This window comes from Fusarium coffeatum (genome assembly GCF_003316985.1).
Source record: "Fusarium coffeatum strain FIESC_28 chromosome Unknown BRIP53273_contig_9, whole genome shotgun sequence".
Classification (NCBI taxonomy): Eukaryota; Fungi; Ascomycota; class Sordariomycetes; order Hypocreales; family Nectriaceae; genus Fusarium; species Fusarium coffeatum.
The window spans coordinates 199303-214631 of record NW_022157808.1 but is presented as its reverse complement, the minus strand read 5'-3'; the positions used below and the strand labels follow the sequence as shown (position 1 = coordinate 214631).

Below are 15329 nucleotides of genomic sequence, written 5' to 3'. Positions count from 1 at the left end.
TGTCTTTTTATCAATCTGAGCAACTAGGTTTGCTCCGACATTCAAAATGTCGGGAGCTGAAGTTCTCTCTGGAATCGGGATCCTATGCAACGCTATGCAGATAGTGACATTTGGCAAAGACGCTCTCGAAGTCTACAGCCATGTCCGTGAGAACGGAACCGCCGATCCCAGGCTTGAGACATTCCTCGCCGATGCATCGATAAGCTATCAGGAGATGAGGAAGCAGCTTTCTGTATCCGGTCCTTTGACATTCGACCAGCAGGAAATTGTCAGAATTGCAGAGGGCGCGCACAATGGCCTTGAGAAATTCAGGACTTGCTTTGCGCAACTCTACGTCGACGAGGACTCGAGAAAGGGCATCCGTGGGAGACTTAGGGTTGCTAGAAGCGGCTTCAAGACGTTATTCCGTGCCAAAGAGCTGGAAGATCTGGAAAAGAATCTCAAAAGATATGAGCAGCTTTTCCAAACTCGGCTTATACAAAGAGTTTGCAGCCAAGGAGATGCTATAGCGCTGCTCACCCAAGAGTATTTTACAGATCTGAATATCGCCCAGCAGTCCATGGTCAAGAACATCGCCGAAGGCCATACCAAGACGTCTTTACTGGTTTCTCAGAAAGCAGTCGAGATAAAAGATCACGTTACAAACCAACACGGTGAAACTCGAACTACCATGGAAAACTATCTGTCCCTCGCGGAGAATAACCTTCGCTCCCATATCACGGAGTCAACCTCTTTAGTTCAGCGAGATATGACGAGTCGACATAATACTGAAGATGACATGAAGAGATACGATCAACTCATAGCAAGTCTGAGATATCCTGAGATGAACAGTCGCAAGAATCAAGTTGTTGAAAATTTTCCAGAAACATTTCAATGGATCTTTTCGAACAAGGGACCATGGGCTGAAGATACCTCTTCGTTAGAGAGCTACAGTTCTGAAACGGACACTACCGACATGGCCTGGCATAACAGTACAACGGCAACGACGAGCTCCTCGGATAATTCGACTGAGTTCACTAGGTGGCTTGGCTCCGAATCTAAGATGTTCTGGATCTGTGGAAAGCCCGGATCTGGGAAGAGTACTCTTATGAAGTTCATAGCTACCAACTCTGTAACAAAGGAGTATCTGACCGCTTGGCGCTCCGGCGTTCATATTTTAACTCACTACTTCTGGAAGGCTGGTAACCCGATGGAAAGAAGCCTCAAGGGGCTCCTTCTATCGATCACGCATCAAATACTTCTGGATAGAATTGCACTAGCCCAGCAGCTGTGGTGGGCTATGCCTGAACTCCATCATAAGTGGTCCCACGGCGACTGGGACATGCAGCAGCTGGAAGCTACCTTACTCTGGGTACTGGAAGCTGTCGGAGAGAATTTCTTCCTCATAATCGATGGACTGGATGAATCTGAGGAACTTGGCGCACATCTCTATACGACTCCCAGCAATCAAAATATATTTCACAAGTTAGCGAAGGAACCGAACGTCAAGACCTGTGTCTCTAGCCGGGAGGAGTACATATTTAACAATCATTTTGAGGGTATTGAGACACTACAAATCCACAAGCTTACCGAATTCGATATTCGAAAGTTTGCCGATCATTATCTCGAAGCAACCAATTTCGCAAACCCAGGCGATCGGGAGGATATTCTCAACCTTGTAGCCAAAAAGGCTGATGGTGTCTTTCTATGGGTGGTACTTGTGCTTAACAGCGTTAATCGGGCTTTTCGTATTGACTACGAAAGGGAAAGACTTATTGAGCGGATTGAGCACATGCCAAGGGACCTTGTCAATCTGTTTCGGGACATGTGGGAACGATCTGGTGATGATGGCGACGTGCCAAGCTACCGCGCCTGTGCCTCACGATATTTCAACTTAGCTCTGGCTTTCAAGCACAATCCTGGTAATATTTCTATCCTTCATATGACCTTGGCTTCAGAAGATTGTAGCCTGGAAAGTATCATCAATTCTGGTGGTACATGGGACCTGGTTGAGGTGGCAATGATGTGTTCCAGAACAGAAAAGAAGCTTTCCCTGGTCTGTCATGGTCTCCTTGAGGTTGTTGTTGAGACCTATCTTGGGCTTCATCCGCTGCCGACTCCCATTCAACACTATGGGGAAATGAAGGTTAAATTTGCGCACCGATGTGTTATTGACTTCCTTCGAGATACGGAGGATGGATCTACTCTCCTCAATGCATGCGGATGGCGTCAGGGTGAGGCCCTGGCCCGGTCAATGGGGGTCGGTATGGCCCTCGAGTGCTTAATCTGCCCTGTAACTGATACGCAACATCACCTGTTATTCTACGACCAAGTGCATGGCAAGAAACGGTACCTCTATCAAACTGAATACCACAGCTATGTTGAGGAAATCCTCGATTCTATTACTACTCGTGCAATTCTTGGGCCCTATCGAGGTATCCTCTTGCGAAACCTCTACGAGTGGTACGCAGCTGACTTTCTCTATGATCGCAGCTCATGGAGATCTTCTGGACATTTTGTATTTCTGGGGAACTCATGGAAAGATCAATTTGTTGCTTCCATGACCAAAGCAGCCGATCTGTCTATTATGGAAAGACTAATTGTAGCTCTTCCCAGAGAAGAGTTCTTAAATGCTTTGCCTGCTATCTTTCGTGGTCTATCAGCACCTTCTCTTAAATCAGCAAGTCTCCAGTATAGCCACCAATTTGACGAGGGCGAAGTTACTTACGAGTTAAAGCGATCCCGTTTGACAAAACTGATCCTCTCCCGCTTGTTGGGGCTGCAAGAAGAGGGTTCCAGTGGAGACATCCCTCAAGATAGTTTTTCTGGAGAAGCAAGGGAAGACTTGAGACGCCTTGTATGCTCCTGGTTTCTTGCCTCGTTGGATACTAGCCACTATCAGCAACGCTATCATCAACGCTATCAGCAACGCTATGGCGCTGTTCAAAAGACAGACCTGGCAGTGTTAGAACTCATCAAGCTCGCCTTACCTAGTCTTGATGACTGGAATCAGCCGGTCTTGCTCTGCTTGCGATGTCACCGCGGCTTTGCTCGAGGCTTCATGTACTGTACGACGAGAAAGTTTTCTGATGACTTTTATGTCGTCGTGAACCTTGCTACAGTCTACCAAATATTCCTGCGGTCGCTGCAGCGTGGTGCTGCAGCATCGCACACTACACAACGAATGCCAAGCATGAATGAGCAGATCCCTGATATGCCGAATGGTGCAGAACTATCATTACGCATTGTGTTGATCGCAGATGGAACAAACTACTATCGCATCTATAGTAAGAACCAAAGTAAAGGCTCAGAACTTCTCTTGGGCTCACTTCTCACTGGACGACTCCTAACGGAAGAAGAAGTAGCAAGTGTCAAACAACGAAAGGGATGGCCAGTATGCGGTGGCAATATGAACCTATTGTCCTATCTTATCTCCGAGCTTTCTCACATCCCAGGACTACCCATGCATCCATGGTCAGTATGGCGTGTAAGAGACGTGTCGGGGCATAATCAAGATGAAGATTGCCACGACCAAGTCGACTTGAGATCACAAGATTCATTTAGAAAGGTAATTGAACAGATCTCGCAAGACTTGTGAGGTAAAGAGACAGGAAATGGGAAACCGGCGTTATTGTGCAAGTCAGACTGCCAAGTGACTGCCGTCACTAGTTTCCGGGCTTATTCCCCATCCGTGGAAAGCGGGTGCCGAAGCCATTGCCGTGGAGGTAAACCCCACTCTTTACACTTGCCGCCGCCGAATGGCCCGGAACCAACACCATCATCACCAAGATATAATACCCCAGACATTTAGCTCCATTCCCTATCTTATCAAATACACTTCATCAATGGAATCCGAGGAAGTCGAAGTCATAATCTGCGGCGGCGGTTCCGCTGGCCTCACAGCAGCAATCTGGCTAGCCCGTTTCGATATCCCCTTCAAAATCCTCGAAAAGCGACCCGGGCCACTCGCAATCGGCCAGGCAGACGGTGTTCAATGTCGCACCGTTGAGATCTTTGAGAACTTAGGTATCTCTACGCCGCTGTTGGAAGAAGCGTACCATGTCAGGGAAGTAGCCTTTTGGTCGCCGAACGAGAGTAATGGTAGCCTTCAGAGGAAGGATTTGGCGTATGATACTGAGACGGGTTTGAGTCATATGCCTCATGTTATTTTGAATCAGGCGAGGATTAATGAGTTGATGTTGAAGGAGATTATTCATTTGAGGAGAGGTGGGACCAGTGGGGTTTTGTACGATTCGCATGTTGAGAGTGTGAAAGTTGTGGATGATGGGAATGACTACCCCGTTGAAGTCGTCACTACTCACAACGGCAAGTCACATTCTTACCGAGCCAAGTACGCAATAGTAAGTTCATTCCTATCCATGAATCAGGACAATGTTAACGTCGGGTCAAATAGGGCTGTGATGGCGCTCACAGCACAGTCCGCAAGTCCTTAGGCTTCAAAATGGTCGGCGACTCGACCGACTCAGTCTGGGGCGTCATGGACGTCTACCCAATTACCAAATTCCCCGATATTCGCAAAAAGGCCATGCTAATCAGCAAAAATGACGGGAACCTCATGATCATCCCTCGCGAAGGTGATGAGCTTGTGCGCTTCTATATCGAGCTACCAAACACCACAGCTCGAGACGTCACAGAGCAAAGTCTCATTGAGAAGGTCAAGAGGATCTTTGCGCCTTATACGATCGACGTTGCGCATACGGTATGGTGGTCCGCTTATGTCATCGGACAACGACTGGCGGATCATTTCACAAAGGATTATCGTGTCTTTTTGACGGGTGATGCTTGCCATACGCACTCCCCTAAGGCTGGACAGGGTATGAATGTCAGTTTGCAAGACGGCTTTAATATTGGGTGGAAGATGGCACATGTCCTCAGCGGTCGAGCGCCGCCGTCAGTTCTGGAGACGTACGTCCTTGAACGACAGGACACAGCAGAGAAACTCATTGAGTTCGACCGCTCATGGAGCAAGTTGTTCTCATCGGACTACCGGAAGCAGAACGGTATCGCAGCTCAGGACTTCCGAGACAAGTTTGTTGAGGCTGGGCGGTATACTGCCGGTATGGCTACCCAGTACAAGCCCTCGGCTCTTACATGCGTGGCAGACAGCGACGAGAGCATTGCTTCGGGACTTACTGTGGGAATGAGGTTTCCCAGTGCATCACTAGTGAGGCTCTCGGATGCAAAGCCTTTCCATTTGAATAGCGTTCTTCCTGCTGATGGACGCTGGCATATCTTGGCCTTCTGCTCTGAAGCTGACACTAAAGAGCGTCTTCTTAAGGTACGCAGGAAGGACTCGAAAAACAAAGACATTTTGCTAATTTCGTCAGGTCGCTTCAGAGCTCGATAGTCTCATAAACGTGTTTACCCCCGCCGGTAGGAACGCAGATGAAGTCTTCCTCAACACTCTCGTTATTAAAACGGATCGAAGGAGCATCGGGATCGACCAACTACCGGAGGTCTTCTTCCCTAAGTCAGGTCCTTATTCATTGCGGAGTAAGCTTCCTTCTTTGTTCGCCTCCTAAGTCGTCTAATAATACTAACATGTTCCGGCAGATGTTCATAGAATCTTCGTTGACGACTCAAGCCCATACATGCTGGGCTGCGGTGAAGCCTTTTCTATATATGGCGTCAACCCTGAGCAAGGCGCCATTGTTGTTGTCAGACCCGATCTTTGTAAGTCGCTCGCCCAATAACTCTCTGATCCAGGTCACTAACATGATACAGATGTCGCGCGTATTCTTAAGCTAACAGATGCAAATGAGCTGTTGGCATTCTTCAAAGGCTGTCTTACTGCTAAAGAATGAAGCACGTTGGATGATTGAACAATTATTATGATCATAACTAAAACGAAATTAAAAGTTCTATTCCATGCCAAGTCGTATACTCATACACAAGAATAAATGACCCATCCTTATCCAAATACCTCAATCATAAAGTGATACTCCAACTTACTTCCATCCTTCCAAGCCCTCAGCGTAAGCTCCCGACACTTATCCGCCAGGATCTCACCCACGACAGGCGCACCACAGTAAAACACACCAACCTTGAGCTCCTCATCCTCTTCAAAGTTCTCGTCTTCCTTATCCCTCCTATCAGGTCGCTTACTAGCTCGGAACTTGAGCATCTCCTCGTAATGCTCGTCGAGAATCTGATCAAAATCTGGTCGTCCGAAGTTGGTGGGATTGAGAAGACCTGTAAGCGGGGAGGCGGGATGTTCATCTGTGCGGTGCATCTCAAGAAGCCAGCGGTACACGTGTGTTGATATCTTCTTCTGCTTCGCTGTTACGTGCGTGTTGATACGGATGTCAAGATGGGGAGCGACCTCGTGATCGCGGTGCCAGTCTTGACTCATGGATACGTCATTAAGTAAATCGGAGAGCCAGAGGAGGTAGTTTCGTTCGCGGACCATCCAGTGGAAGTCGACGCGGCGGTAATCGTCTGCAAAGGTACCTGCTCGGTCGGCATGGGGTGCTTTCTCTTTGTTGATGAGGTCGGGGCCGACGCTTCCCTGGCGGGTGGGTGTCTCGGGAACGTTATCGGTGTTTGATGATTCTCCGCTGGTGTTGGAGTTGGATCGCTGGTTAGGTGGAGGGACTGCAGTTGCTTCGGAGTCATGGTGGGTATGCGAGTCTTCGTGATTATGCTCGACTTCATGGTTTGGACCCCCGTGGTCGAGATCGTCGTTATACTGCAGATCGGCCAGAATACCAGAGAAGGGAGTAACACCGATACCAGCACCTATGATGATGGAATGGTTGAAGTCGTAGAAGCGTTGAGCGGGTGCACCGAAAGGACCATTGATGCCGACTTCAATCTCCGACTCTCCAGATTCACCTCCAAGCTCACGAAGCTTCTCAGTCCAGTTACCGTCAGTCTTGATATGCAGCATCATCTTGTTGCCGCGACAGAAAGAGACAGTGAAGGGGTGCCATTGGAAGAAGCTGATCTTGGGAACTTGAAGGAAGATGTACTGTCCAGCCTTGTACTTCCAAAGACGCTCACTCGGAATGATAGCCGTGATCTCAACAGTCTCTTTGTCGAGAACCTTCATGGTGGCCTTGATGCGATGGAATCCGAGACCAATACGAACAACGCGCTCGACAAGGACCAGGAGGGTGGGGAAGGCGAGGAAGTATCCGAACATGGGCCACTGGAACAAACCTGCAGTACCATGCGCCATCATGAGACCGATGATAGGAAACATGAGCAAGTGACCCAGTTGGAAGACTTCGTAGTTCCACTTTCGCACCTGCGGGATACTCAAGAGGGAAAGGATCCAGAACAGAGCAAGGCCAGCGATACCTGTGACACCGGGCAAGGTCCGAATAAAATCGCTGTACTGACGGGGAACTGCATCAGCGCCAAGCACTTCAGCCACCTCATCCTCGTTGGCCGGATTACTTCCGGAACGGAATGAACCTGTCAAGTGCCCAATTGCATGCAAATTCGCAAGCAGGATGGCGACGCAAGAAATACGAATGTGGAACTCCTGCGAAAGATCCCAGTTGAAGAAGCGCGAAATGTGGTACGACCTGCGCAGCCACGTAGAAAAGTATCGCGACATACTGAGGATCAAGAAGAAGAAAGTCGGGTAGAGTGCACCAGCACAGGTCTTGGCCATGACGATACCCCAGCCGAACCCATTCCGGTATTTGGGCGTGGTCTGGTACTTGACGAGTTGCCATATTCCAAAGGCCAACTGCATACCAACCACAACACCAAGAAACACAATCTCAGGTCCATGAACAGCCCAGTACGAGCGAATTCGTCTCCAACCCGGCAGTTTCTTGATGTAGCTCTTATCCTCCTCTTCTTCCTTCTTCGCCTGCTTGAGCGAGGGAATCTTCCACTCCTTGACCATCTTGGCAAACTCATCTCTCGGAATTTTGTCGGCGCCCGAATCGCCCATCATTCTGCGCAGAAAGGCATGGCGCGCATCGTTGTCGTGGTCGGTGTGGATGACATGGTGAGCGCTCGGCTTGGGAACAAGCTCTTTATGCTCTTGGTCGAGTTTGCGCTCGACCTCGTGGTAGTTTATGTGTCCATCGTTATCGTGGTCGAGATCGTCGAGGAAGTCGTTGATCTCTTCGTCGGTGAGGTATTGGATGTTTTTGGAGGAGCGGATGGGATGGTCTGCTACGATAGATTTGCGATTGCGATGACGAGCCATTGCAGGGCAGGGCAGTCCTTTGTCGCAACGGTGACGAAGTGTTGAATGGACAGTGGGAGAGAAAAAAAGACTCGTGCCCGGAAAGGGGGATGCGAGAAATTTACATAGTGTTGACTAGAAACATGCCCAGCAATGGTACGTCAGCATCTGGTGATGCCAAGAGTACCAAGCGCTTTGAACAACTCAACACTAAAAACAACCTTAAATTCCCCGATGAGAGCAATTTCACGTGCTGATCTCCATCGCCTACAAATGCCCCATCAATTGGGCCATTTTGCTACAGTACTGCAGAATTACGTGGCTGAGCAGAGAGCCAAGTCTTCGCATGCCCTGATTTTCGTGCTGGTGGATGACGGTGCCCAGGAAAGAGGCTTAATTAAAGGTAACCGCTTGAACCAATGGAGACTACGCCCAGAGACTTGGCGATCTTGGCTTGGGGATGGCTTATCGGGAGAAGGTCATTGGATCAATTTGTTCGGGGGGTTGACTAGCGACGGGAAGTTTCGTGTTCTTCAGCGAAAGGGATAGGGATTGATTCCGAGAGTCTGGGACGGCTCGCCAATGTTGTATGCAATGCCTGAGAGTAGTTGTTGGGTGCTAAAATTTGAATGACGTCAAGACAGATAAGATACAAGACGGCGATCCGATAAGCAAACGACGATAAGATAAGATGTCGCGATGGCCGTAGGGTAACTCCAGCTTCAGGACAACTGACGCGAAATAATATGCTCGCACTTGATGTATCATGAAAACGGTTCCAGAAAAGGAATAAAATGGTTTGTCCTGCGATTCCGGTGATATTGAAGTACGTTGTTAAGTTGATGTCGAAACTCTTTCGAATGACCATCCAGGATCGTTCAACAGTGCGCCGATGTTCTGTAAAAACGCTCGGGATGCATCGTTTTACAGCTGGTTGCTCAACCAAGAACAGCCTAAAAGTCCTGTATGCAAATCGGGACGTGCGATTACATGCTATTTTGAGTACCCTCAATGTCCGGGAAACAAAACATACAGTTGACGATTACCTACAAGAATGACGTCTTTTTTTTTCTGACCCTAGAGTCGGAAATTCCGGTCATAACTACCAGCTAATCAGCTTCAGAGATACTGCATAAGCAACATTTGATGACAAACCTCATTGGCCACTTAATTCATCCGGTCAGCGATGTAACGAATTGCTTGAGCTTGACGCTCCCATCGATTTCTATATAAGTATGATCAAAAGGATCTCGATTCTCTTCGTAGACATTCATCGCATCATCCATCTAAATATCCATCATGGTCTCTAATCTTCAAACCAAGAGCATCACCACGTCCGATGGACGAAAATATACCTACGACTACGTCCCAGCAAAGGAAAACAAATCAACCGTCCTTCTAATTCATGGCTACCCTGCTACCCGCCATGACTGGAAGTACCAAATCGAAGATCTCTCCACAGCAGGCTACGGTGTCGTAGCACCAGATTGTCTCGGATATGGAGATAGTGACATGCCCCTCGAGATTGAAGCCTACAATCTGAAAGATATGAGTAAGCATCTAACAGAAATCCTCGACAATGAAGGTCTGGATAAGGTTGTCGGGGTCGGTCATGACTGGGGCGTCAGTATTGTATCACGCGCCGTTGTCTGGCATCCTGACCGCTTTGAAAAGGTTGTTTTTCTCTCACTTGGATATGGCCCGCCGGGAATCTTGTTGGATATCGATACCATCAATGCGAAAAGCCTCAAAGAATTTGGGAACATGCCATTTGGATACTTTTACTTTTTCAATTCTCACGATGGGGCAAGTCTTGCTGCTCAACATGTACGTGGTCTCACCGACAAGCTGATGCAGCAGTACTAATAGTCCATAGCTTGAGTCATTCTTCCACTTAGTATTCCCCGCCGAGAACCTCAAATGGACAGAGAATCTCGGTGCCCTAGGCGCAGCTCGTGCATGGCTTAACAACAACACAATCACCCCTCTGCCCAGCTACATGACCGAAGAAGACAAAGCCGCCTGGATGGCAGAGTTCAGCAAACCAAATGCAACAGAGACGTCAATGAACTACTATAAAGCTCTTCTTCGCGGCGTCAATGTCAAGGATGAAGAGAATTTGACCAATGAGGATCGTACCCTGCATGTTCCCGTGCTCACTGTCGGTGGTTCGGAGGATGTAGTTGCGCGTCCAGAGAACATGGGCCTTAGTACGAGACCGTTTGCTGCTGCTGGATGGACAGACAAGGTGGTCAATGCGGGACATTGGATGATGTATGAAGATCGAGAGGGACTGAAGGATGCTCTGCTCGACTTTCTCAAGCAGTAATTGTAGAAAGACTGCGGACCATGGACATGGTATATGTCCTTTAATTCTACTTCTGTCATAGGATTGCGCAATTGATTCTTCCGAACAATGTCCCGCCAGCCTTATTCTACCCTCGTTTTAGGGGTAACCCTTCAACTTTTCAAGCCCCTCACTCACGGACGAAGTCAAAGCTCAACTAAGTAAACAGCCAGTTGTTGAGAGACACAAGGCTGATATGCGCATGCTGGGCCAATAGCCTGTCCGGGGAGTCGCGGATACAATTACCGGCATGAGGCCCGGGAACTAATTCAAGGGGCCAGCCGATCCACAAGGATGTAACCTGGAGAAAAAGCATCAGGGCGGCGATGCCGGGACAAAAGGTAGAAACAGTATCTCAAGGCGATTTAGATATCAGGGAACGACATGAAACAAAAGCCCAATCAAAGAGCGATGCCATCAACTTAGCTAGCTGACTAGCAGACCCTTCATCTCACTAAGGCGATCTAGAAAATCATGCCAAGTTCCGGTTCGAGTCGATGATCACAATCAAGTGGCACAATTTCTCTTCTCAACTCCACTACCAGCGGAGCCATGAAGTCATTCCCTGACGCTAATGCTCGTATTGGTGATTGAGATCTCCAGTTTCCACCAGCATGGTCATTCTTGATTCGCCAGCGAAGAGGCCCGTGTACTAGCGCCTCATGCGTTTCCGGCAATTGTTCTGTTCTTTGACTTACGCCAGATACTTGAGATGAAACCAAAGAATTCTTTCCTTCACCTCCATTTTGCATTTCCAATCTGTCTTTGTATCCGAAGGTCAACGACTCTCAACAGTCGCTACCCACTTCTTTCATTCATTTTCTCGTGTTTTACTCTGGCTCACGCTGCCAAGACATTCCCTTTCTCTCATAATGTCTGATCCCACAGGCATTGGATCACCTTGGCCCTTGAAGGATGAGTTTATAGGTGGAAAGCTTGGCAGCGGTGCCGGCGATAGGAAATCATGGCATCGCCTGGAAGACCTTCCCACGCCTTTCGCGGCACAGTACGCGAGATTGAGTCAACCATGGCTCCCCGGATTTTGGACACGGTTTCCGTATCGTGGGCTTAGCATGTGGTTGCTGGCCTTGATAGGAACTATTGCGGCTGGCCTGATATTGAAGTACAGTGATGGAGTACCTGTCAAGAACTGGGATGAGCATATACAGCCTACCGTTTGGTTGGCTTTGACGTCGGCGTTATCGGGTGCCTTTCTTGCTTGTGCTTTCACAGAAGGAGCGGCGATATCATATTGGAGGACTGCTGGGAAGCCAGTCACTGTGAGTATCGGACCCTTTCTACGAGGCATTGGTGCTGATGATATTTAGTTACAACAATTACAAGCTGTGTATGGCTCTTCAACGGGCATAATACAGGCTGCTGTTAACCTGTTTACTTGGAAGTCCAAGACTCTGGGCATAGGTAAGACGACCGACCGCTCAAGGCATCGATATGGAGTTCTTACACGGGTACAGCGTCCATCTTGATGACATTATCCGTCATGCGAGGCCCACTGATGCAACGGGCTTCGGCAACAACAAATTACTACGAAACACAACAAGGGAAGATGAATTTCCACATCGCGCGGGAACTACCCGAGGACTACGCCTGCATTGTCACAGGCCGAACCCACTCAACGTCGCTACTCAGCAAAAACTTCAGCAATGTTGCACATAGCTATAGCCGCCGTGACGAAATGGCCGCTTTCGATACGACCTGTACCAACTGCACGACAAAAGTCCAGGGTTTCGGCTTCCAGGTCAACTGTACCGAGACGACGCGGGACTACAACCTCACCGTTGGCGCAGACCAAGCGAGTTTGAAAGATGCTATGAACGGGGCAAGCTTTTTCCAGGTAAATATTACCGAATATACCGACTATTCTGTTTATGCTATGCCTGATGGGGCGTTTCTACGATATACGACGCTTTACAAAGACGAAGATAGGTGTTATGGCAAAACGAAAATTCAGACTTGCGATCTGCATGCTGGTATTGCAGAATTTCCTGTACGTGTGGACGGCGATACGGTTGAACTTGTGGGAACCTGGAAGGATGACAAGTTCATCGAGCGCAAGTAAGAAACTCCTACCAACCGTTTTCATATGGTTGACTAACCGCAAAAAAGGTATATGTTGCCTGCAGGGCTGGTCGCAAGTGGCTCAGGAAACATTCTGGGCGGCTTCGACACCATCGTCAGCAACCTCTACGAATCAACAGCCTACATGCGGTTCACCGGCGCAACAGGCTACGATCTCGCCTCAAATGGCCTACCAGCAGCACAATACCTGACCATGAGCGGCCTGGTACCTGGCTGCAACGACACTTGGTCAAACCCCATGGACGATGTCATCGAACTAACCCGCAACCTCGGGTTTCGCGCAAGTCTTCAGTACGCAAAGTTCAACACAACCGACAAGCAAAAAGTCACATACGACAGCGGCACAACAACACTTGTGTACGTGACAGACTACGAAAAGATGTGGATAGCAGTGCTGGTTTCGCTTATAGGAATATTCTCCGTGCTACCCACCTTCTGGGGCTGGTGGGAGCTGGGCAGGGATGTCAGTCTTAACCCACTTGAGATTGCGAATGCTTTTGGGACGGTTGGGCAGGAGTCGCATATTATGAGGAACGTGGATCCGAATCATAACGTTGGAGGAATTGTTAATGCGGTTCATGACATTGGACCTGTGAGGTATGGTGCCTGGGAGATGAGTGATGGAGTGACGAGGCTTGGGTTTGCGGGGGCTGGGTTGGTGAGAAATCCGACAAAGGGAGAGAGGTTTAATTATTAGCGTTAAAACTTTAGGACAAGTTTATTAATGATGAATAATATTTAGTCATGGGATTGTCAGGGCGTTAGAAGAATTGACCATCGAGAGCAGAAGAGACGAAATACTTTGGTCATCTTATGCCAGCTTAGGCTAGTATTCAGGCTACTTTATTTCTATATCCTAAGCTATGGAGGACAGTTCTTCTGTTACCTAGGTACTTGGCTCTATTGCAGTGCAAGATGTCCAAATTCAAGATGCATAGGTAGCTATAACTCTAAGCCCCTCAAGCTGTAAAGAGGGTAGATTGTGCTCTGTGAAAATCTTATTATACTTGTGCAAGAAAATGGAAGTCTTTTGCTACATATAGTTCGCTATTGTAGAAGGTCTGTTCGATATGATTTGGGGTTCATTAAGGTTGTCTTGCAGAAAGTGTAAACTTGAGACGCATGGTGATAACCTTAACATAACTGGAGGTAAAAACAGGCAAGGTTCTGGGTATAAAGCCGACTGCAAAGCCTGACCTTAGAAAATAGACGGTCTTTATTATCCTCATCCTGTCTTCATCAACACATCCATTTCTCTATCACTATCCGCAACACTGCAAGCTGGATCAGAATGTTATCTACCCAGCACACCGCACCTTCTGCTGAGGTCTTCACCTTACCTGTTGAAACCAGAACCTTTCCCCGGTTTCCCGATCTGTCATACGATATCCGTTACATGATCTGGCTTAAAGCGCTGTCCTACGAACGGTGGCTTATGATCGCACTCGATTATCCTGGTGACCGTACAAGCTCTAGCCGATGCTACGATTTGGAGCTACGGACGATTCGAGAAAGTATGACTGAGCCGATAATGCACCCCCTTCTCCACACTTGCTCAGAGTCGCGACAAATAGCAAAGAAGTTCTACCGGATTCAAATCTCATGCAGGTACTGCGCTGGGGACACCTATTTTAAGCTTTATATTTGTCCCGAGTTAGACATTCTGGATGTCTATTGGGATATGGCAAGCCATTTCATTGAATTTGCTACGGACTGTTATAACCAGGACCGGGACCGCAAGGGTCTCTTGAATGTTCTCATACCATACCCACTCGGAGGCGCATTTGGCATAGATTTGGATGGGTTCCCCATCGATAAGGATGCTGCCAAAGCAGCCATATACCGACTTCGGCGGGTCGTTCACGAAGGTGTAGTAGAGGCGATCATGTCGTCAGACCAAACTTCGCGAGAAAAGCCCTCCTCAGTTCCACGTCTGGGTGACAGCGAAGGTATGACCTTTGACCATCTAACCACAGATCCTCGAGCCACTGATGACCTAGCAAGGCTGATGGTGGTTGACGGTCCAAGTGAGAGTAAGAGTAAGTGGCAGAGACTCCTGGATATGGTGGAGATTGACCAGTCCAAATGCAATTTTGAAGAAAGTCTCATGCTTTTTCGATGTGGCTCATATCGTCATCTGCCAGAAGCGAGGAGTGTATTGCCTTCCGTTACTGGTTTCTGGTTAGTGCCTCTGGAGGCATTTCAAGAAGGTGACGGGAACAAATCCAGAGGTTATGTGGATTTGAGAGACTACCCACCAGAATTGTATGTAGACAGTCAAGGTTAAGACGGTCGTTGAGAGAGCGAGTGAGAAAAAGTCATCTCAGTCACATTGTACGAATCCAAAACAGCATTGAGGCTACCTTTATGGTTAGCACCTCAACCTCAGAAGACAATCTCCCTGTGGCTCCATAGACAGGGAAGTAACCAAAGAATGTTATAGTTGTTACATGATGAATAGACAGGATTGACAAGTATTTATATAGATGCTCGAGGTGAAGTACTGGAAGTCGAAAAGAAATAGCAATTCGTCTGTGCCTGTGTGGCGTTTCTTGAGATTTATGGTCCGTGATTTAGGCAAGTACTCAGTACTTTGATCAGCACGCTAAGTTGTGCGGATTTATCGGTATGAACAACCTAGCAAGTCCAATCAGCCCTAAGCCGGAAGCAGACTCCATCAAGTACATTATGACGATCTCGTCAACCTCAGCCAACACCACAATGAACATAACC

General features: G+C 48.2%; 4 protein-coding genes across 4 annotated transcripts; 3 read left to right on the top strand and 1 right to left on the bottom strand.

The window, feature by feature from the left end:
* Window positions 1-46: 46 nt before the first annotated feature.
* FIESC28_00421 (uncharacterized protein) lies at window positions 47-5804 on the top strand (the record flags this gene model as incomplete). The annotated part of the gene is made up of 6 exons (XM_031154572.1): window positions 47-3453; window positions 3791-4340; window positions 4394-5278; window positions 5328-5493; window positions 5554-5673; window positions 5725-5804. The coding sequence occupies 6 exons, from the start codon at window positions 47-49 to the stop codon at window positions 5802-5804; spliced, it is 5208 nt and encodes a 1735-aa protein (XP_031021431.1).
* Window positions 5805-5911: 107 nt separating this feature from the next.
* FIESC28_00420 (uncharacterized protein) lies at window positions 5912-8170 on the bottom strand (the record flags this gene model as incomplete). The annotated part of the gene is made up of 1 exon (XM_031154571.1): window positions 5912-8170. One exon carries the CDS (start codon window positions 8168-8170, stop codon window positions 5912-5914), a length of 2259 nt encoding a protein of 752 aa, XP_031021430.1.
* Window positions 8171-9448: 1278 nt separating this feature from the next.
* Window positions 9449-10478, top strand: FIESC28_00419 (uncharacterized protein; the record flags this gene model as incomplete). Its single annotated transcript, XM_031154570.1, has 2 exons — window positions 9449-9976; window positions 10026-10478. The coding sequence occupies 2 exons, from the start codon at window positions 9449-9451 to the stop codon at window positions 10476-10478; spliced, it is 981 nt and encodes a 326-aa protein (XP_031021429.1).
* Window positions 10479-11368: 890 nt separating this feature from the next.
* On the top strand, window positions 11369-15011 carry FIESC28_00418 (uncharacterized protein; the record flags this gene model as incomplete). Its single annotated transcript, XM_031154569.1, has 6 exons — window positions 11369-11776; window positions 11825-11918; window positions 11972-12572; window positions 12624-13193; window positions 13878-14861; window positions 14948-15011. 6 exons carry the CDS (start codon window positions 11369-11371, stop codon window positions 15009-15011), a joined length of 2721 nt encoding a protein of 906 aa, XP_031021428.1.
* Window positions 15012-15329: the final 318 nt, after the last annotated feature.